The following is a 17,610-nucleotide window of genomic DNA, read 5'->3' as shown; positions in this document are numbered from 1 at the left end:
TCTTAATGAAATATAAAATGTGTGTCAATTTCTGCCTTCCTCTTGGAGCATGCAGCAAACTAAAATAAAATAAAAAAGATAGAAAAAAAAAAAGAACACTCTTTAGGTGCACTATGTGGATGTTTGTGGTCACCTCACAATACCTGCTACAGGTGTCGTTACCTCACCATCTTGTCCGTAGTGAGATGCAGAGATTACTGCTCCATTATATTTTGCTACCAAAAAACATTGTGACCACAACATGTTTCCTCTCTCTCGTATTCCTTTCTTATTAGAGTGCTAGGAGGTTGCTGTAGGAGACCTGCAACCATCTTTTTTCTGTGTCATTATTTGAGAAAGGGACGACGTTGCTGACCTGAAATATAAGGTTTCTTTTCTCTCCTTCTCGCTTTTTTTGGGTTGGAATATTAGGAGGTTGCCGCAGAGAAATGGCAGCCATCCTCTTCCCATGCTATGCGTGTGATAAAGGAAGGGGAGAAGGGTAGTATCAGGAGATGGAAGAGGGGAGTTTGATAGGAGCGGGTAGGATTTGGAAGAGAGAAATGAGAAGAGAGCGAGAGAGGGAATGAATTCGAGAGAGCGCGCAGATTTTAACTTATGCCTAAATGGATCTCAAAGCAACATAATAGTAGGGGGATCAATGTATTGGTATGGATCTCAGAATGTCGCTATAGCAGATATGAGCGGGTGTGGATCTCAAAGTGATCCTGTAGGAGTGGAAGATTGAGCGAGTAGGATCGTGAGAGGAGAAATGAGAAGAAGCTGAGGGTGAGGGGAATACCCGCACAACACTCAAAGCAAATTGGAGAGGGAGGGGGTGGTGAGGGAAGAAGTCGGAGCTCTCTAGAATATTTTAGAAAGCTCGAAGGGTTAAGCTATATCAACAGGCATTTCAAAGCGATCTGATAGTAGGAGAAGATCGGTGTATCGGTACGGACCTCGAAGCATTGTGGCAGCAGACGTGAGGAGAGAGCAAGGGTGAGGAAAATATCAGTATGGATCTCAAAGTGATCCGGTAGAAGCGAAAGATCGAGTGAGTAGATATCTTTCAAGATAATAGAAATATGCTCGAGTATAATTGGATAAAAGATAGAAGATCAAACATTTCAATATAATATTAATAAAAGATATCCAAGAGATCTTAGGTAGATGCTCTACCATGAAGCATGATGTCTTATAATGATAATATTTTAATTGTCAAGATGCTATAATAATAATAGTGGGACATGCATTACATATATCCAAGATTTTAACTTCCACTCATAATAAGCCAGGTTCTTATCCAATTTCCATGCATTTTCACGCTGCTTCAACTAATATAGCATCTTACTATGATTCTTTATTCATATTAATCCACATGATTCTTTATTTTCAAAATATTGGAGCATATTTATGTACATCAAATATGCAAAACTATATGAAGGAAAACCTTTCTGCTACCCACATCATGTCCATCGTCTCATCTCATCATCTAGAAGCATTGTTCGTCCCTCTCTTGTTCGTTTTATCTCATCCTTTTCCTCTTACAGGAGCAAAATTCAGAAAAAGAGAGATTTAGAAACTCTTACACTTTCTCATAGCATGATATCAACTTTTTTTTATTAGCAGGAGATCAAATTGGGAGCCCAGCTGCTTTCCTACCAAACAAGTTAACGGTTATCTCCTTGGTTGGGCCCGTATTTAAATTAGATATTTTTTTTCTTATCTTAATCCTAAACTCTTCCTCCGTATATCACGCGTATTGCACGTGCCGTGTTTTAATGCCTAAACTCTTCTCTTCCCCGTTTCCCTCCCTCCCTCCCTCCCTCCCATCACTCGAGGGTTTCTTCTTCCCTTCCCGGTAAAGCTACTTCCCCTCCTCCGCGACCAGTCCCCCCCCCCCCCCCCCCTCTCAGACAATCCATGGCCTCCTCCTCCTCCTCCTCTTCCAGTCTGTACGACATCCCGTGGGTCGAGAAGTACCGGCCCACGAAAGTCTCCGACGTCGTCGGCAACTCCGACGCCGTCTCCCGCCTTGAAGTCATCGCCCGCGACGGCAATATGCCCAATCTCATTCTCTCGGTGAGAACCCTAAAAATTCCTTCCAAGAAAACGAAAAACCCGCACCCTATTCTTATGTTTTCTCAAAAAACCCTTGCTTGGTTTCCAAAGAAACACTTCGACACGCTCACAGATCGGCACCTGGATTTCCAGCTATAAAAATTCAACTTTCTTCTCTCATATTCCAATTTTCAGGGTCCTCCTGGCACCGGGAAGACCACAAGCATACTCGCCCTCGCCCACGAGCTCTTGGGCCCCAGTTGCCGAGAGGCCGTTCTTGAGCTGAACGCATCTGACGATAGGTAGCGTTCTGCCAATTGCCATTCTTTTTTCTTTGAAATCTCTTTGTAGTCTCTCATTGTTATGTCAGGAGGATTCCTAATAGTTCTGATTCAAATCTTGCAGAGGTATCGATGTCGTGAGGAACAAGATCAAGATGTTCGCCCAGAAGAAAGTAACACTCCCACCAGGCCACCACAAGATTGTAATCTTAGATGAGGCCGACAGGTAATTCCGTGGGTGTGGTTTGGTATTAGATGGGCGCATTGCTATGTGCTTGCCCCAATTTATTGTTTCTTGGTGATTGTGGTCTGATGCCGGAATTTTCTAGTATGACATCTGGTGCACAGCAAGCGTTGAGGAGGACAATGGAGATCTACTCAAACACCACACGGTTCGCTCTTGCCTGCAATATATCATCTAAAATCATTGAGCCAATTCAGAGTAGATGTGCACTTGTTCGCTTCTCAAGGCTGTCTGATCAGGAGATTCTCGGCCGCCTTATGGTAGTGGTGGAAGCTGAGAAGGTTAATTTTTCTCTCTCTCTCACACATACGCGCGCGCAAGCACGTATGCACACACAAACAATACATTAATCTGGTTGTTACAGTTGTAGCAGAGATCCTAACAACAGTCTGCCATAAGCAATTATTAAAGAATGAATTAATCACTGCTACTAATTCTGTTAAGTTTTTAGATAAGATTTCTTCAAATCTGCGGGATTGGACTTGATAGGTGCAATATGACTGTATCAACTTTGCCTGCATATGTTTTTAAGTGCTTCTTAAAAGGGTGGTAGGAAATCTTTAAACTTGGTTGTAGTGTTCATGCATATCTTTTACACCTCATATTTAATGCGAACATGATAGGAATTCATATTTTTTCCTACCAACAAATCGTGTATATTCTTATGCTAATTATAGATTCTTGTTTATTGCTTCTTTCTACAAGAGCTTATCTGGTCCTTATGGCCATTTGCAAAATCTTCGTATCATTGTGATTGACTTCTTTCAAAGGTTTCCTCTATGTTCATTGATTGTCCTCTTTATTGCATGAGTATTCAATTTTTCTTCATTGCAATATTTCTATTGGGATGCTCCCATGCTTTGTCATTTTGTAGCCTTGCTCTGCTATGAAAGCTTAACTTCTTCAACTTCTCCATGTATATGATCATGTTATTTCAACATTTAGACCCAAGTAGCAAAATTTTGATAAAGTTTCATGTGGTTACAATCATATTGCTTCAATAGCAAAATGCCACTGATTTTGATGCATTTTCATGCAATGTCCTAGAAACTGGCCTATGTCACTTCATAAGCATACATGGCACCTTGCTGCCTTGCATAGGGCCCAAGTGCCATCGATATTTTGGGTCACATAAGGATTGCTTAGGCACATGCATAGGTTATGTAATCATATGCAACTGAGGTGGCATGTTTTTTGGGGAAAGAATCTAGGTCGGGTGGGCTAGTTCGGTTCAGGCAAACTATAGAAGCCACTTTACCCTTAACTAGGAGTGTAATTGAGTTGATCTTGATTGAGCTTGGCTATGGTCAAGTTTATTTTTAACTTATTTTTGATCTTGAAAGTTGAGATCAAGCTTGATTCATTTACCATTATTCCAAGCTCGATTCAAGCATAATTTTAGAGCAAGTCAAACACAATCCTAATTGATCAGCTTGAAAATCCAAAATTGAGCTAGAAATCAATTCAGGTTTCAACCAAGCATGCTTCACGCTTGAATTAAAGCTTGATTTCAAGCTTCGTTCAAATCAAATTAACAGTTAATGGATTCTGTACTCAAGAAAATTTTAATGAATTCAAATAGTTAAATAACATTCAACCTTGAAATGATTCTAATACTACCATTGTATCCAACATTCACTATCTGTACTTATAAATTTATTATATACATACATACATAAATATATTTTTGAGCACAATCAAGCTGATTAAGCCGGGTCTAATTTTGGCTCGGGTTGAAATTAATTTTGGGCCTAGATTGCTGGTTCAAGCTTGGTTTGTTTAGCTTCAACCGAGCTTAAACTGAGCTTTTTTCTAGCCAAGCCTAAGCCAAGCTCAAGTTGTTCAAATTGTTTGCCACCCATACTGATAACCTTTCATCTTCAGAACTAAATGTGAGTTGAAGAACAAAAATGAGGAAGGAGTGAAAGAGAGAATGGTGGCAGCTGGCGACAGTCAGCATATCATGCAACTTTGTTGAATTGCGTGATTGCTACTAGAGGTTGGCAGCAATGCTATATGTTTATATCATTTTTTCCCTTCATTCTCTTTGACCTTCTTTCCTCTTCTGCATCCATTCCTCATCTCTTTCCTCCCCTCTTTCTCCTCTTTATCCTTTCCCTCTTCTGCCTCCTGTTCTCATTGATCTCCTTTTCCTCCACCCTCCCCTACCTCCTCCAACTCTCCTTCTCCCTATGCTCCTTTTACTTCTCCTACTCCCCCACCATCTGAGCCACCTCTTTTGCCTCTCTCTCTTCTTCCTCTTCCACCTATACACCTGTATAGGTGCCTCCAAACTACGTGTGCTTATCTTAGCTGATTGATGAACTGATGCAAACCATTTTTGGTCTAAAACAGTATAAACTTCAGTTCACAATTGAACATTTGGATGAAAATATTTATAAACAAAAGTGCATCATGCAACATTTACAAAAAGTATGCACAATATGACCACTAAAATATATGTTGTAGCTCAGATAGTTTTATTGAGTTCTTACAAAATAAGGGCAAGAAATGTGAAAATTATAATTACTTTAGTATAAATTTTACCATGTGAGAAAAGGGTTTATAGGAGATATCTGCTAGTACTCTTTACTGCTGTATGGATAAGGTGACTTGAAGTGATTTTGTCATCACAACTGTCTCCATGTCCATGATACCTAGGGCTAGGAAATAAACTGAAATCACAATCAATGGAAAGGTTTTAATATGACTGCTCCAATCCATGATACTTTGAATTGTGATAAGCTTGGCGATTATTTTCAATGCCAAGGTTGAAATATCAACAAATAAAAGATTAATAGAGCAATTCCTCTACCATCAGTTGGTCATTATCACCATTAACACTTTCACATCATTATCTTCCCTACCTTCATTTCTCATATCCATTTCCATCTGCTCTCTCTATGTCTAACTGGGCTTTTCATCAAATCTATGCCCTCATCAAACATTTCTTCTCTTGGGCTTTGAAGACTGCATGTTCTTTCTTATTTAGCAACATTTAATGGGTCACTTTTAGTCTCATAATGCCCATACTTAGTAGCCGCATCATCTTTCTCACTGTTCAAGTTTCTTTGCATTATCTCACATAATATGATGGCAGTGACTTATTGATGCATCTTCATGGATGTCCATCTTTTTTGGAAGTTTTCCTATCCTTCTCAAGGGTATATATTCCTATGATGATGCTGGATGGTCAAGGATTGAAATGCTAGTGTACATGTGAAAAACTCTCTCACCCCCCCCTCTCTCAAATCTGAGAGAGAGAGAGAGAGAGAGATTAAATTTCTGGGATGGCATCTGTGTTGCTAAGTTGGACATAAATATGAAGTGCAACTATCAAACAGATGGTATGTGGTGCACAATGAAAAAGCACTAATCCTGTAATGTTTATTCCTTCCAGTTCTAACCAGCTGGTTTTCTTGGAATATTTCTTTTCCAGGTACAATTGATATCAGCACTGCAGGAACTCAAAACCTCTTTCATTGCACACTTGCATTGACTAGCTTGTCTCTCTGTTCATCCTAGAAACCAAGAATAGACTCTATAAATGTTAGTTCTCGTTGTCAATATTGTGATACAATCCTGAATTTGAGTAGTACAACTTACTGAATGCAAAGTTGAATAGATTATTGTTATTATTTTATATGCCTGTTAGCAACTTCAGAAAGCCAGCTCTTTTTGTGTCATGAGATGGCACCCTAATCAGCCAACAACAATATTTAAAGAGTTGTCAATGATGGTCTTGTTTCTGCTAATGACAAGCCTTAGACCTCTGAACATTATCCTTTTAAACTTCAAGCAGAGCAGTCTTTCTGCATAATTGGGGAGCAAGTCAACTGCAGGCATGGTAGATGTTATGAATTACACTTCTCCTGTCTTGTTTGGCTTTGTAACCCAGTTTGATTATAACAAACTCAATGACCCCATCAAATGGTCTGATGGGATGATATAAAATTACTGATATAGTGCACCAATATATTTGGGAACATTGCGGACCTCATCCACATCTTCCTAGCTGATCCAGGCCATATAAGCCATGCACCTCATCTTGTAGCAGAAATATCTGAAAAGACTACATTTCTTGGATTTTTTTTTCAGTCTCAGAAATGATCTCTACACTATCCCCTTCTTTTAGGTAGTTGGCAATTGAAGGACAGGTGTCCATAAAAGGTCTGTTGCCAGAATTCTTTATCGACGGTCTTCAGTAATGTTCTGTTTTTTTAGTAGTGATGAACTATTGGTTACACCAGTCTCCATAAATTTACTACAGATCCTTCACATAGAAATTCGATCAAATCATCTGCTATCAAATATGCACTTGCTCATCATATGAGAAAAAACATAGAGTTGAGTGAACATGCTTGCTGAATGCGTAATGGTGTTTTATCATCCATTCACCATTTTTCACAATTTTGCTACTGCATGAGTGAATTTCTCGTGGCTGAGTATAAATGGTAGAGTAATTCCTGCAAGTTACTGTTGCTTTCATGAACACAATACACCACATCATGTAATTGAAACATTGTCTACCTTGCTTCCCTCACCATATCCACCTAGGACTATGTATTTTGACATTGCTAAACAACACAGACATATCAGGCTAGGGAAGAGCTGGGATAATTGGATTGATAGCTTCTTGTGGATTAAGTATTCTATTTTTGGTTCATCTATTTGTGAGTTTGCATGGACGCTATTCTGGGATAGATGAGTGAGAGCAGCTTACTATAGAAGGCCTAAAAATTTATGGGAAGCTGCACCAGCTGATAGTTCTATCTTGTTCTGATCTGGAAATAACACAATAGTCTGTGATAGCAAGCAGTGAATCACTTATGAAATTGTCTCAGACATTTGATGTCGGAAGCAGCGAGTCCAGGCTATTCATGACCAAGCCTTCTTATACTGCATGACAGCTGATAAGATCCTATTACCTGTATCATACACTTTGGTATGCTTGGTAAAGTTCAAGGTATGTATCTGATCTGTTGATAGTCTGTCAAATCATTGATAGGTTCCTTATGTGCCAGAAGGCCTCGAGGCCATCATTTTCACTGCTGATGGTGATATGAGGCAGGCTTTGAACAATTTGCAAGCGACATTCTGTGGGTTCCGGTTTGTCAATCAGGAGAATGTATTCAAGGTTGAATTTTAGAGATTTAAAGTTCCCCGATCTTTTAACATCACCTTTTTTATCTACTGATGGAGGGTTCTTCATAACACTAATGCAGGTTTGTGATCAGCCTCACCCTTTGCATGTTAAGAATATGATCCGCAACGTGCTTGAGGGGAAGTTTGATGATGCCTGTGCTGGTCTGAAGCAGCTCTATGATTTGGGTTATTCTCCTACTGACATTATCACCACTCTCTTTCGAATTATTAAAAATTATGACATGGCTGAATATCTGAAGCTGGAATTCTTGAAGGTAGCCGGCTGTTCCTGATAATCTTCCATACTATATTCTGCCCAGCTTTTATGTTTGATCATTGTCATCATGGTTCTCTGAGTTCAGGAAACAGGATTAGCCCACATGAGAATCTGCGATGGAGTAGGCTCGCTTCTTCAGCTCTCAGGTCTCTTAGCTAAGCTTGCATTGGTCCGGGAAACAGCGAAAGCTCCATAAATATTCTTTGCTGCTAAAGATAGCTTGTCTCCTTTGTCTGAAATTTTGAGAACTCTCAGCTGTTAAGCTCATCATAACACTCATGCTTCACTAGTTTTCAGTTATTTGTCAGGTGCTCAACTTGATTACACTTATTATCAGTCTTACCAAGTTGGAAGTCTAGGAAATTCCATCAGTATTTGATACATATTCCGGTTTTCAATTTTATTTAACACAAAAATTTAGGCCCTGGAAGAAAAACCCTGCTGTCCTATGCCAGAATGATGATTTTGTTGGCATACCAAACAATATGCAGTCGAAGGTTTCATGATTGTTTGGCCAACTTATGCATCTATAGGCGGAAATTTACTTATTTGAAAATTTGTTGGTTGTTTAGCTATGTGGTGGTGTTGTCCTAGCACTGTCTAGCTTGCGATGGTGGAACTTGTGCTTCCAAGTTTAAGAATTTTGTGATCTACGGGACACCCTCTGCGTGTTCTTTATCATAGCTTGACAGGCTTTGTGAGATAAGACTATCAGGGAGAAATGAGCATACTGGTACTAGATGCTGATGCTTAACTTGTTTAAGCTCTCACTGAGTATTGGTGGTTTAGTGGTGGCACCATCCTTTTCCCTTTTGTTCCTGAGTTGCCACGTTAGGAATCGTACAACAGAATAAGCCATCACCTCTTCAGCTGCATCGCCTTTATATAGTTCCCCATAAATATAATCAAGCCTAGAGGCCTTATCATCTTGGATTCCCCAATCAGACCTGATTTCAGGAAAGGCTCTTTCCACCTTTTTAGTTGCTTAAAGACCAATCATCCATTTGTCCCACGAGGAATCTTAAAGCGCTCCATCTGCTTTCCCATCTTTCAGTCTCATAATGTACTTCTCTCTTATAACCAATGGTTAGCATCATGATTTCTTCCGTGAGTGAAAGGTTCTTTAGATCTTGTTTCCATAGAATTTTCCTTTTGGAAGACCATCATTTTGGTCGCTTCTTGCAGCAAGGAAGCGCTTCTATTGGTTGTTAAATAATGAAAGAGGAATAAGATAAACCTCGAAGGACTCCGTTGATTTTGTTGGTTGCACTTATATCTGTTGTGTCATGTTGTGTGTGAGCCGCTGTTATACTGAATTTTTTTTTTTTTTTTGATATTTTGCTAGTTACCTGCCGATTGGGATGGATTCTATAAGTCAGGGTCTTTCATGTGTATTAAGTACCTTAGCTAGTCTCGGACTCGAACCTAGGATTTTCACGATAGCTTCAGACTTGAACCTAAGATTTGCACATGGGGAAATCCCGCTCGCACATGAATTACCTTGGCCAAATTCTTGAGAATACACGGCTGAAGATCAGAATGCAGCACCAGAACTTGTGAGTAGAGAGGTATGACCACTTAGAAAACTCCTTAGGGTCTATACAAATACTAATTAGTAGTTTGCAACAAGATAGCATAAAGTTTATGTGGGTGGGCACAAGTTAGAACCCTTTCATTCAAGCAGTTGTGGCTTGGTGTGTACTTACACACGGTTTAATGCAGGCTGGGCCTCGATGGGAAACATGATGTGATTTTTCATGGTCTACAGCCTTTCAAGTGTGATCTGGCACATTAGACCAAGAATGGCCAAGTTTATATCTATATAACTACCCTACAAGCACCTATAGAGAGAAGGGGATATTGTATATAAAAGCAAAATTATTATTATTTATAAAATTAAAAAAATCTAATTTATAAGAATTCTTAGATACTGCATAGATGGTAGGATTTCAAGCCATAAAAATGCTATCTATTACACCCAAATCATTTACCAAATGGTCCCAATCAGGCATGAATAGCAAGGAACATTTATAAATGGCACCAATCTCCTGGTGTCCCATTGGATCAAGAATAAGTTTGGTGGCCGTACCAAATCACATTGTGAGTCCCTCTACCCCTTGCTAGTGGCAGCAGCACCTTGAAGTGCAATAATAACATCTTGCCAGCATCAGGAACTGACCTGAGTACGAGCGGAGCACCATAATTCTTGTCTTTGAAGCCATCTAGTCCACTTATTCCGCAGTCCATACTATTCGACCAAACCCTTATTTGTGTACATGAATTAAATTTCTTTTCAAAAAACCAAAATTAATATTTTTTTTTAAAAAATGATGCATAATAAATACTTTACCTTGCATCTTTCTAATTTATTTATCTTATTTAATTCAAAATTATTTGTATTACTTTCATGAAAAGCTGCAATGAGTCAAGCTGCAGCTTTCTAATTTATTTATTTTATTTAATTCAAAATTATTTATATTATTTTCATGAAAAGCTGTAATGAGCCAAGCCGAATTAAGTAGCTAGAATCTTAAGCTCGGGCTCAACTTAATTCAAAATATTTGGACTTGAAACTCGACTCGTGATCAATCGAGTCTTAATATTCAAGCTCAAATTTGACTTGATAAAAAAAAAAACAATACTCTAGATTGACTCAACTCAACTTGAATATTAACTGAGCCATACTTGAGCTCAAAATTGAACCTTAATCATAATTAAAACAATATAATTAAAATAAAATATAACACAATATTATATTTTAAAAATTAAATTAATAATTATATGTTATAAATAATATATATATATATATATATGTACACACACATACTCGACTAAGCTCGCGAGTCTTCGAGCTTAGTTTTTTTGCTACCATCGAGCTTAATTTGAAAAACTGTTTGAATTACTTGAACCAGTAATAATTGAGCCGCATGGAGCTTAAACTTGAGTTAAGCCCGAACAGGTCGCGAGCCGGCTCATTTGCACCCCTACACTTAACCCAGTTAAGCCAAATCTTTTATTCTCGAGCAAAACTTGAGGTAAATCATTTTTCACTCCATCAATCCGGTGCTGAAAAACTGCCAACTACCCTTATCTTTTAGCAAATGAGCCTCTTCGTACTAGGCTATGTCAAGGGGGAGGAGGGTCCCGGGTTTTACGTTGCATTAAAGCAAGCGGATCGTCCTCCGTACATGGGGATCTCCACTGTCAGTGCTGAGAGTTTAAGGTAGCCGCTCAACTTCTCTTCAGTCTTAGGTTCTTCCTTTCTCCGAGCTTTGCAGCCTTTTACATCAGATTGTGTCCAAAGCTTGCTCATTCGCAACTGAGAGTGTCAGCTCCAACCTTTTGGACAGACTGATCTCATCGTTGGAACAAAGCTTTTCTGATCTCTTAACCTTTCATCTAATCTTCGTTGGAACTTATTATAAGCTTTTCTGATATCTTAACCTTTTATCTTATCTTCTAGAGATTCAGCTAGTTAGCAAATGAAGTCAAGTGTCACGCAAGAGTTCTTGAGGCTCTTGATCGATCGCCTTATATTTTAGCATTGGGGTTATTTGATGTGTTTTGATAGGTTATCATGCTCATCACAAGCTTAATTTGCTTACGCGTTTGATGCGAACATGAAACTTAGTCATCGAAATGAAGGTGCATGCACTTGTTTGTGTGCTTCTTTTGGGTTGTAGGTATTGCTATACGTGGGGAAGGTGTTCTGTCGCATCACAGGATCATATGAAAACAGTTCATGATGTAGGAATTAGTGAGTTCAGAAGAATATGATGCTGCCACACGTGTCTATATATTCACACGCTACTATTAGTTACTTAATCTGCAATTAGCCCGCATGTGATGTGATACAAGCAGATGCATGACGTGTCCCATTACATAAACTATATCCAATTCTAGTTGCTTCACTTGACTGACATGAACAAGCTGCACAATGGATCGAGACGCCGCATGCATGTTCTACGGTTTCAGTTTCATGCACGCTTCGACTCTAAGTGGATGTATGGAAGTTGCCTCGGAAACTAACTGCCGCCGGAGTGTGCCTAAACAAAAGATAAAGATGAAGAGATGCATCAAGGTGAATTTTGTTAGCGATGATGGTTGCATTGGAGGTATGAATTTTGTTATAAGAGACTACGACGCCCGTCTAATTGCAGCAGAGAGCCGACGGATCTTTCACACATTTGTAGTCAGCGTGGAGCTCAGAGCGGCATGATGAGGAGTTGTCTATGTGAGGCAGATACTAAGTGTGGATCGGATCCTGCTCGAGGATGACTTGGCAGCGGTGATTGCGTGGATCCGAGACATGGAGCTCGATATCAGATCGGGGCCGCTGATCCGTGATGTTCACCGATTTGTGGGCAAGGATGATCTGTCATGGGCTAGACATGTATACAGGAAGGTGAACAGCACGGTTGACTGGGTTGCTTTATTCGTGGCCCACCACTCAGAAGCCTTCATTTGGGTTGCCTAGATGATTTGGACTCATTGCTAATTTAAGAGAATGGAGAAGCCATTTAGGAATAAAGTAGGAAAAAAAAAGCCTCTATTACTATCTCCGGACAGAATTATTCTTAATAATCTAACTCTCCTTTCGTGCACCGGCCTGATACCGCAGAGGATCCGGACTCACGTTACAGCCAAAGAAAAAGGAGAAGTCATTCGGGAATAAAGCAGCAAAAAGATATCATGCACCAGAAATTTACGTTTTCCTACGAGATCTTTTAACTTTATAGAGGATACCTCTCAAAATTACCACACAAATGTATGGTTCGCCCAAGATTTTTAACCCCGTTTTCCCATTGTTTAATGGAGGAAATGTCATGTGAGGGGAAGGAAGAAGCACATTGAAAGATGAGAAACCATTCGCCCAAGAAGATATTGTTAACAATTATAAAAGGCGTATTCCCACTGGCCCATGCATTGAGTGTTCGTGAAAATATTATCAAAATAGTTGCATGTTTCCAAGAAAAGGCTACCATTTCCAATGCCCCCCTTCCCCACCTCCCTCCGATTGACACCTCGGCAAGAACCCCCCAACCATGCTGCCCAAAATGGAAATCCTTCATTATTCCAGAATTTGCGAATCTTTTTAGGTCTGTGGCTAGCTTGCACCACTTCTTCCTATATAAACACATTCCCCCTCCAGAGCTATCTACAAGCTTGGAAGCTAGAATTTGCACTCTTTCTACCCTTCACGAATCCATCCCTTTCCCTTCTCCAAAGTTATATATGACCTTTAGAAGTTAGAAAGCTTAGATCTCTCTCTCTCTCTCTCTCTCGCCCCCCCCCGCCCCCCCCCCCCCCCCCCCCCCCCCCCCTCTACCTCCATGACTAGCATGGCAGAGCCACTAGCAGTGGGAAGAGTAATAGGAGATGTCTTGGATGCCTTCAACCCAAGTGTTAAATTGCAAGTTACTTACAGTACCAACAAGCAAGTCTACAATGGCCATGAGTTCATGCCATCTGCTGTATCAGCAAAACCTAGGGTTGAGATCGGCGGGGATGACATGAGAGCTTGTTATACATTAGTATGTAACACTAAGTTGCACTATAGTACCGCATATGACAAATCTGATCTCTCTCTCTCTCTCTCTCTCACGTACTCACTCGCTCCTTCTTCTTCTTCCTCCTCTCCTTTTGCTTCTTCCTCTCCTTTTTCTTCTTCTTCCTCTCCTTCTTCTTCTTCTTCTTCTTCTTCACCTTCTTCTTCTTCACCTTCTTCCTCTCGCCCTTCTTCTTCTTCTCCTCCTTCACCTTTTTCTCCTTCTTCATCACCTCCTCCCCCTTTTTCTTCTCCTTCTTCTTCTTCTCTCGTATTGCCGGCCCGTTTGCCTTTATAATCGTGTGAACATTTATTTGTAGATCATGACAGACCCAGACGCCCCAAGCCCTAGTAACCCACACTTGAGAGAGCACCTTCACTGGTGAGTAGCATCTAAACCATGTCCTCCCTAGTCTCGTTTTCTTAACCTAAATTTGTTATGCTGTATTTCTGTTATTTCAACTGGTCATCATGTGGCTCCAGGATTGTAACGGACATTCCCGGAACTACCAACGCATCTTTTGGTGAGTATTAATTCTAGTGAAAAATAGCAAAGGTTTATCAAAACATTTATCATTATTTTTAATATCGTCCTGTTTAAGTTAGGCCTTTTAAAAACCGTAAAAGCAATCCAAAAAAATGGCCTTTTTATTGAATTTAAAGTGTTCAAATTTTTAGCAGCAGGGCCTTCCTGATACATATAGAATTCCAGGATTCCTAAAAGATTCTGGTACCAAAACAGAGATTTTAGTTTCTAATATTGTTAAGGAAACAAACAAAAGACAAATATTAGAGTTGTACTGCATGCTAGTTAAGAAATTAATATAGAGACCTTCGGCATGCTAAAAATATTAATTACTAGAGGGTCTTTTTAAATATTGTGTTTCCTTTTTAACTGCACTAAAACTACATGTTGTAATTCAGTATAATACCAATACAAACTTAAAATTTCTCAATGCCTATTCAGCGATCCATTTACTTTCAACTAACCATTCGACTCATTGGACTAAATAAGATACACGTCAGGTTTAGAATTTTCAACAGGGTACTGAAAGCTTTTAGCAATTTCACTACTATAATGCATACGATTATGGCATGGGCATTATGCATCGGCTGCAATATTTCTTTGGAATACAGTTCTAAATACGCAACAGAAGATATCGACCACAATGAAAGATGAAAACATTTGTTGCAACTGATCAAAAACAAGGGATGAGGCCACCATGTGGAACTCCACCTTGTAATCCCATGAAACGCTATGCCTTTTTGCTTGTTGGATGAAACAAAGGATGTTTAGGTGCTTAACGCTTTTGATATTGCAGGAAAGGAACTAATCAGCTACGAGGCCCCCAGGCCTTTCATGGGCATCCACAGGTATGTGTTCGTTCTTTTCAAGCAGAAAGGCAGGCAGACCGTGCACACTCCAAGTTCAAGAGATCACTTCAAAACAAGAAGCTTCGCCGAGGAAAACGGCCTTGGCCTCCCTGTCGCTGCAGTCTACTTCAACGCTCAGAGGGAAACAGCTGCTAGAAGGAGATGATATTAATCAGCAACTAAGTTGTTAAAAATAAGTAAGTAATAGAGTGTGGATTGCGTATGCTTTAACGTTTCCATTGGCGATCAGGGTTCAAAGCTATTTACGCCAGTATCATGGCTCTGGTTGGGAGCGAGAGTTTCAGCTTTTTTTGGTGGAGCCAGGAAAGCCACGGCGGCTCCCAGGGTACGAAAACAGCCTCCGGCAGGCTCGAAGGAACGGGATGTTACTAGCCTTGGCTTTCTGAGATGCTGCGTACTGTTGATGTTGATGTTATATTTTATGGTACGTAGGTTTTGTCTTTTTGTTATGCTTGTGCTTCAGCTCCCCTACTTTCTGGGAGTGGCGAATTTCCTGATTAGAAATAATGAATGAATTTTAAGTATTTTAGAAAGGAGGTCAATCTGTTGTTGGGAGGCCAAAGTGACACTAGCCGTTTGCCACTGGCCGAGGGGGGAACGACGGAGGTAAGTGTGGCCAAATACTCTCTCTCTCTCTCTCACACACACACACACACACACACACACACAAAAGAAAAAAAAAAGTGGGCCAAGTAAGTTTCAGTGAAGAACGCTTGTCATGCTCTAAACAAGTGATGCCCAGGTGCCTCATGCTAACATTACAGATCTTTAGAAGGTTTCTGCTGTAGGATGATGGTCTCTTGCCTGCTGGCCACGGCCAAATAGGGTTTTTTTGCACACCAGGATGGATCATGGCATGCCAAGTGCTGGTCTCAGCAAACCACCACACCACCCCACAAAAAAAAAAAAAAAAAAAAACTGCATTTATTATGGAGAATATTGCTTTAAACAATACCAGAGCAAAATTACTTGACCATTTTATAACCATAACCATATAGTAGTCCTATCCCAACTATTTAGAAATCTGCTGAATAAGTCCTCTAGGATCTGTTTTGTTATTCCCACCTAAAAAAATTCATCCCAGCATATAGCTAGTTGCGAATCTAACATCAATCTCCAACTTTTGATCAGGATTTAGGATTGGCATTAATAGGTTGATTGCATTCCAAATGTAAAGAAAAAATATCTGTTGTGGTTGCGTGTTTTTGTGAGACTAGGGATGGGCATATATATGTAGTGTTGATCATATTCCTCATGTAAAGAAAAAGATTTCTAGTGCATTGTCTTGACTCCAATATGATAGAGTACTATATTGTCATACCAACTTGCACCGATTGTACCATATCATACTGGTAAGATACTAGTATGATTTCGAGTTCAATTTGGTGAATGCATTGAACTGGTCGGAACCAAATAGAACCATCCTATCAACAGTATCATATTGTTCCAACCTATTTTGTCTGATTTCAAGTGATATCGTGACAAAAAGTCAGGAAGAATAAAAGGAATTGGAAGTTGCCTCGATATAGGATACCTATCATAACCTACCAAATATACTGTAACATACCGGTAACATACTGGTACAATCTCCAATACCAAGGTTGCAAATCTCGTTGATGATTGTAGCTATGCGTTTTGTTCATCATGTTGAACATATGAATGTTACAGCATTTTCATGTCTAACAAGCTAAAAGATGCAATTCTTTTGTCCACAGCCGGAAGTTGTGCCTATGATATCCATATTGGCGCACACATGCTTGCGATGCTAGAAGTCATCCCAGGTTTCCGTCAACTTATTGAGTGGAAAGGAAACAGCCCATTCTCCACGACCAAAAAAATAGCACAAACAGAGTTAGCGAGGACATTCAATGGCATCATGTCCAAGAGTTTCTGCTGCAAATCTGATCATAATAAGCTGGCTGAAATCTGAGGGTTATTGGATTTAGAAATGTAAATCCTGCTCCTTGACAAAACTCTGTTCCAGGTTTGCTGTACTCAATGTTGTATTGGGAGCCCATTTTGACTTCATGTGGATCTAATGAGATGGATAAAGATAAATGTTCCTCTCATGCATGGGACCAGAAACTGCGGTATGTTCCTGTCATTCTTGCTGACCCTGGCGAAGACGTGTGTCGACCCGTTTTTGGCACAACCACACCAAGAGACTACCAACAGACTGCTTAGTACCTACCCCCTGTTATTCTCAAAGCTGAAATCTTATTTCGGCCATGTTAGCGGGCTGCTCAAAATAAAATTGCTAGAACTCTGGAATGCATGAAGAGGTTGCATATAGTTATTGACACGAACTAGTCCTAAAAATAACATAAGAAAAGCCCATTTCGGTTTCAGAATCCAGTGCATTTCTCCGGCAACAAAACATCCATCCAGGACTGATTTGGTTCGTAGGAAAAGAACGAGAAAAAGTGTGGTCAACGGAAAAGTAATGAGATGCCTCTTATTTGGTTGAAGTTTTTAAAGGAGAGAGATGAAAAAGTTATATTTTCATGAAAATATGATTTCCACATTTCATGAAAAAGTCTTTTCCATGAGAAACATGAAGGGCTCGTTTGGTTCGCGGGAAAAAAAAGGGGGAAAGTGTGGTCAACGGGAAAGTAATGAGATGCCTCTTGTTTGGTTGAAGTTTTCAAAGGAGAGAGACGGAAAAGTTATATTCCCATGA

At 39.8% G+C, this 17,610-nt stretch overlaps 2 protein-coding genes across 3 annotated transcripts; both read left to right on the top strand.

The window, feature by feature from the left end:
- The first annotated feature begins 1,765 nt into the window (after positions 1-1,765).
- Positions 1,766-8,403, top strand: RFC2 (replication factor C 2). Its single transcript, XM_008801320.6, has 7 exons — positions 1,766-2,061; positions 2,236-2,342; positions 2,446-2,547; positions 2,651-2,846; positions 7,574-7,702; positions 7,791-7,985; positions 8,073-8,403. The coding sequence occupies exons 1-7, from the start codon at positions 1,903-1,905 to the stop codon at positions 8,181-8,183; spliced, it is 999 nt and encodes a 332-aa protein (XP_008799542.2). The 5' UTR covers positions 1,766-1,902; the 3' UTR covers positions 8,184-8,403.
- Positions 8,404-13,149: 4,746 nt separating this feature from the next.
- LOC103714156 (CEN-like protein 1) lies at positions 13,150-16,999 on the top strand. 2 transcript variants are annotated; one of them, XR_015976430.2, is made up of 6 exons: positions 13,150-13,521; positions 13,856-13,917; positions 14,019-14,059; positions 14,858-15,354; positions 15,453-15,536; positions 16,646-16,999. XR_015976430.2 is itself a non-coding variant. In XM_039122050.3 (4 exons), the coding sequence occupies exons 1-4, from the start codon at positions 13,321-13,323 to the stop codon at positions 15,073-15,075; spliced, it is 522 nt and encodes a 173-aa protein (XP_038977978.1). In that variant the 5' UTR covers positions 13,150-13,320; the 3' UTR covers positions 15,076-15,463. The 2 variants fall into 2 exon arrangements, 1 of the variants encoding a protein (XP_038977978.1); XM_039122050.3 differs by lacking the exon at positions 16,646-16,999 and having other exon boundaries at positions 14,858-15,463.
- The last annotated feature ends 611 nt before the right edge of the window (positions 17,000-17,610 follow it).

This window comes from Phoenix dactylifera, chromosome 3 (genome assembly GCF_051530095.1).
Source record: "Phoenix dactylifera cultivar Ajwa chromosome 3, Ajwa_hap1_PhDact_Kaust_v1.1, whole genome shotgun sequence".
Lineage (NCBI taxonomy): Eukaryota > Viridiplantae > Streptophyta > Magnoliopsida > Arecales > Arecaceae > Phoenix > Phoenix dactylifera.
Note: the sequence above shows the minus strand (reverse complement) of the source record. Positions and strands in the feature narration are given on the sequence as shown.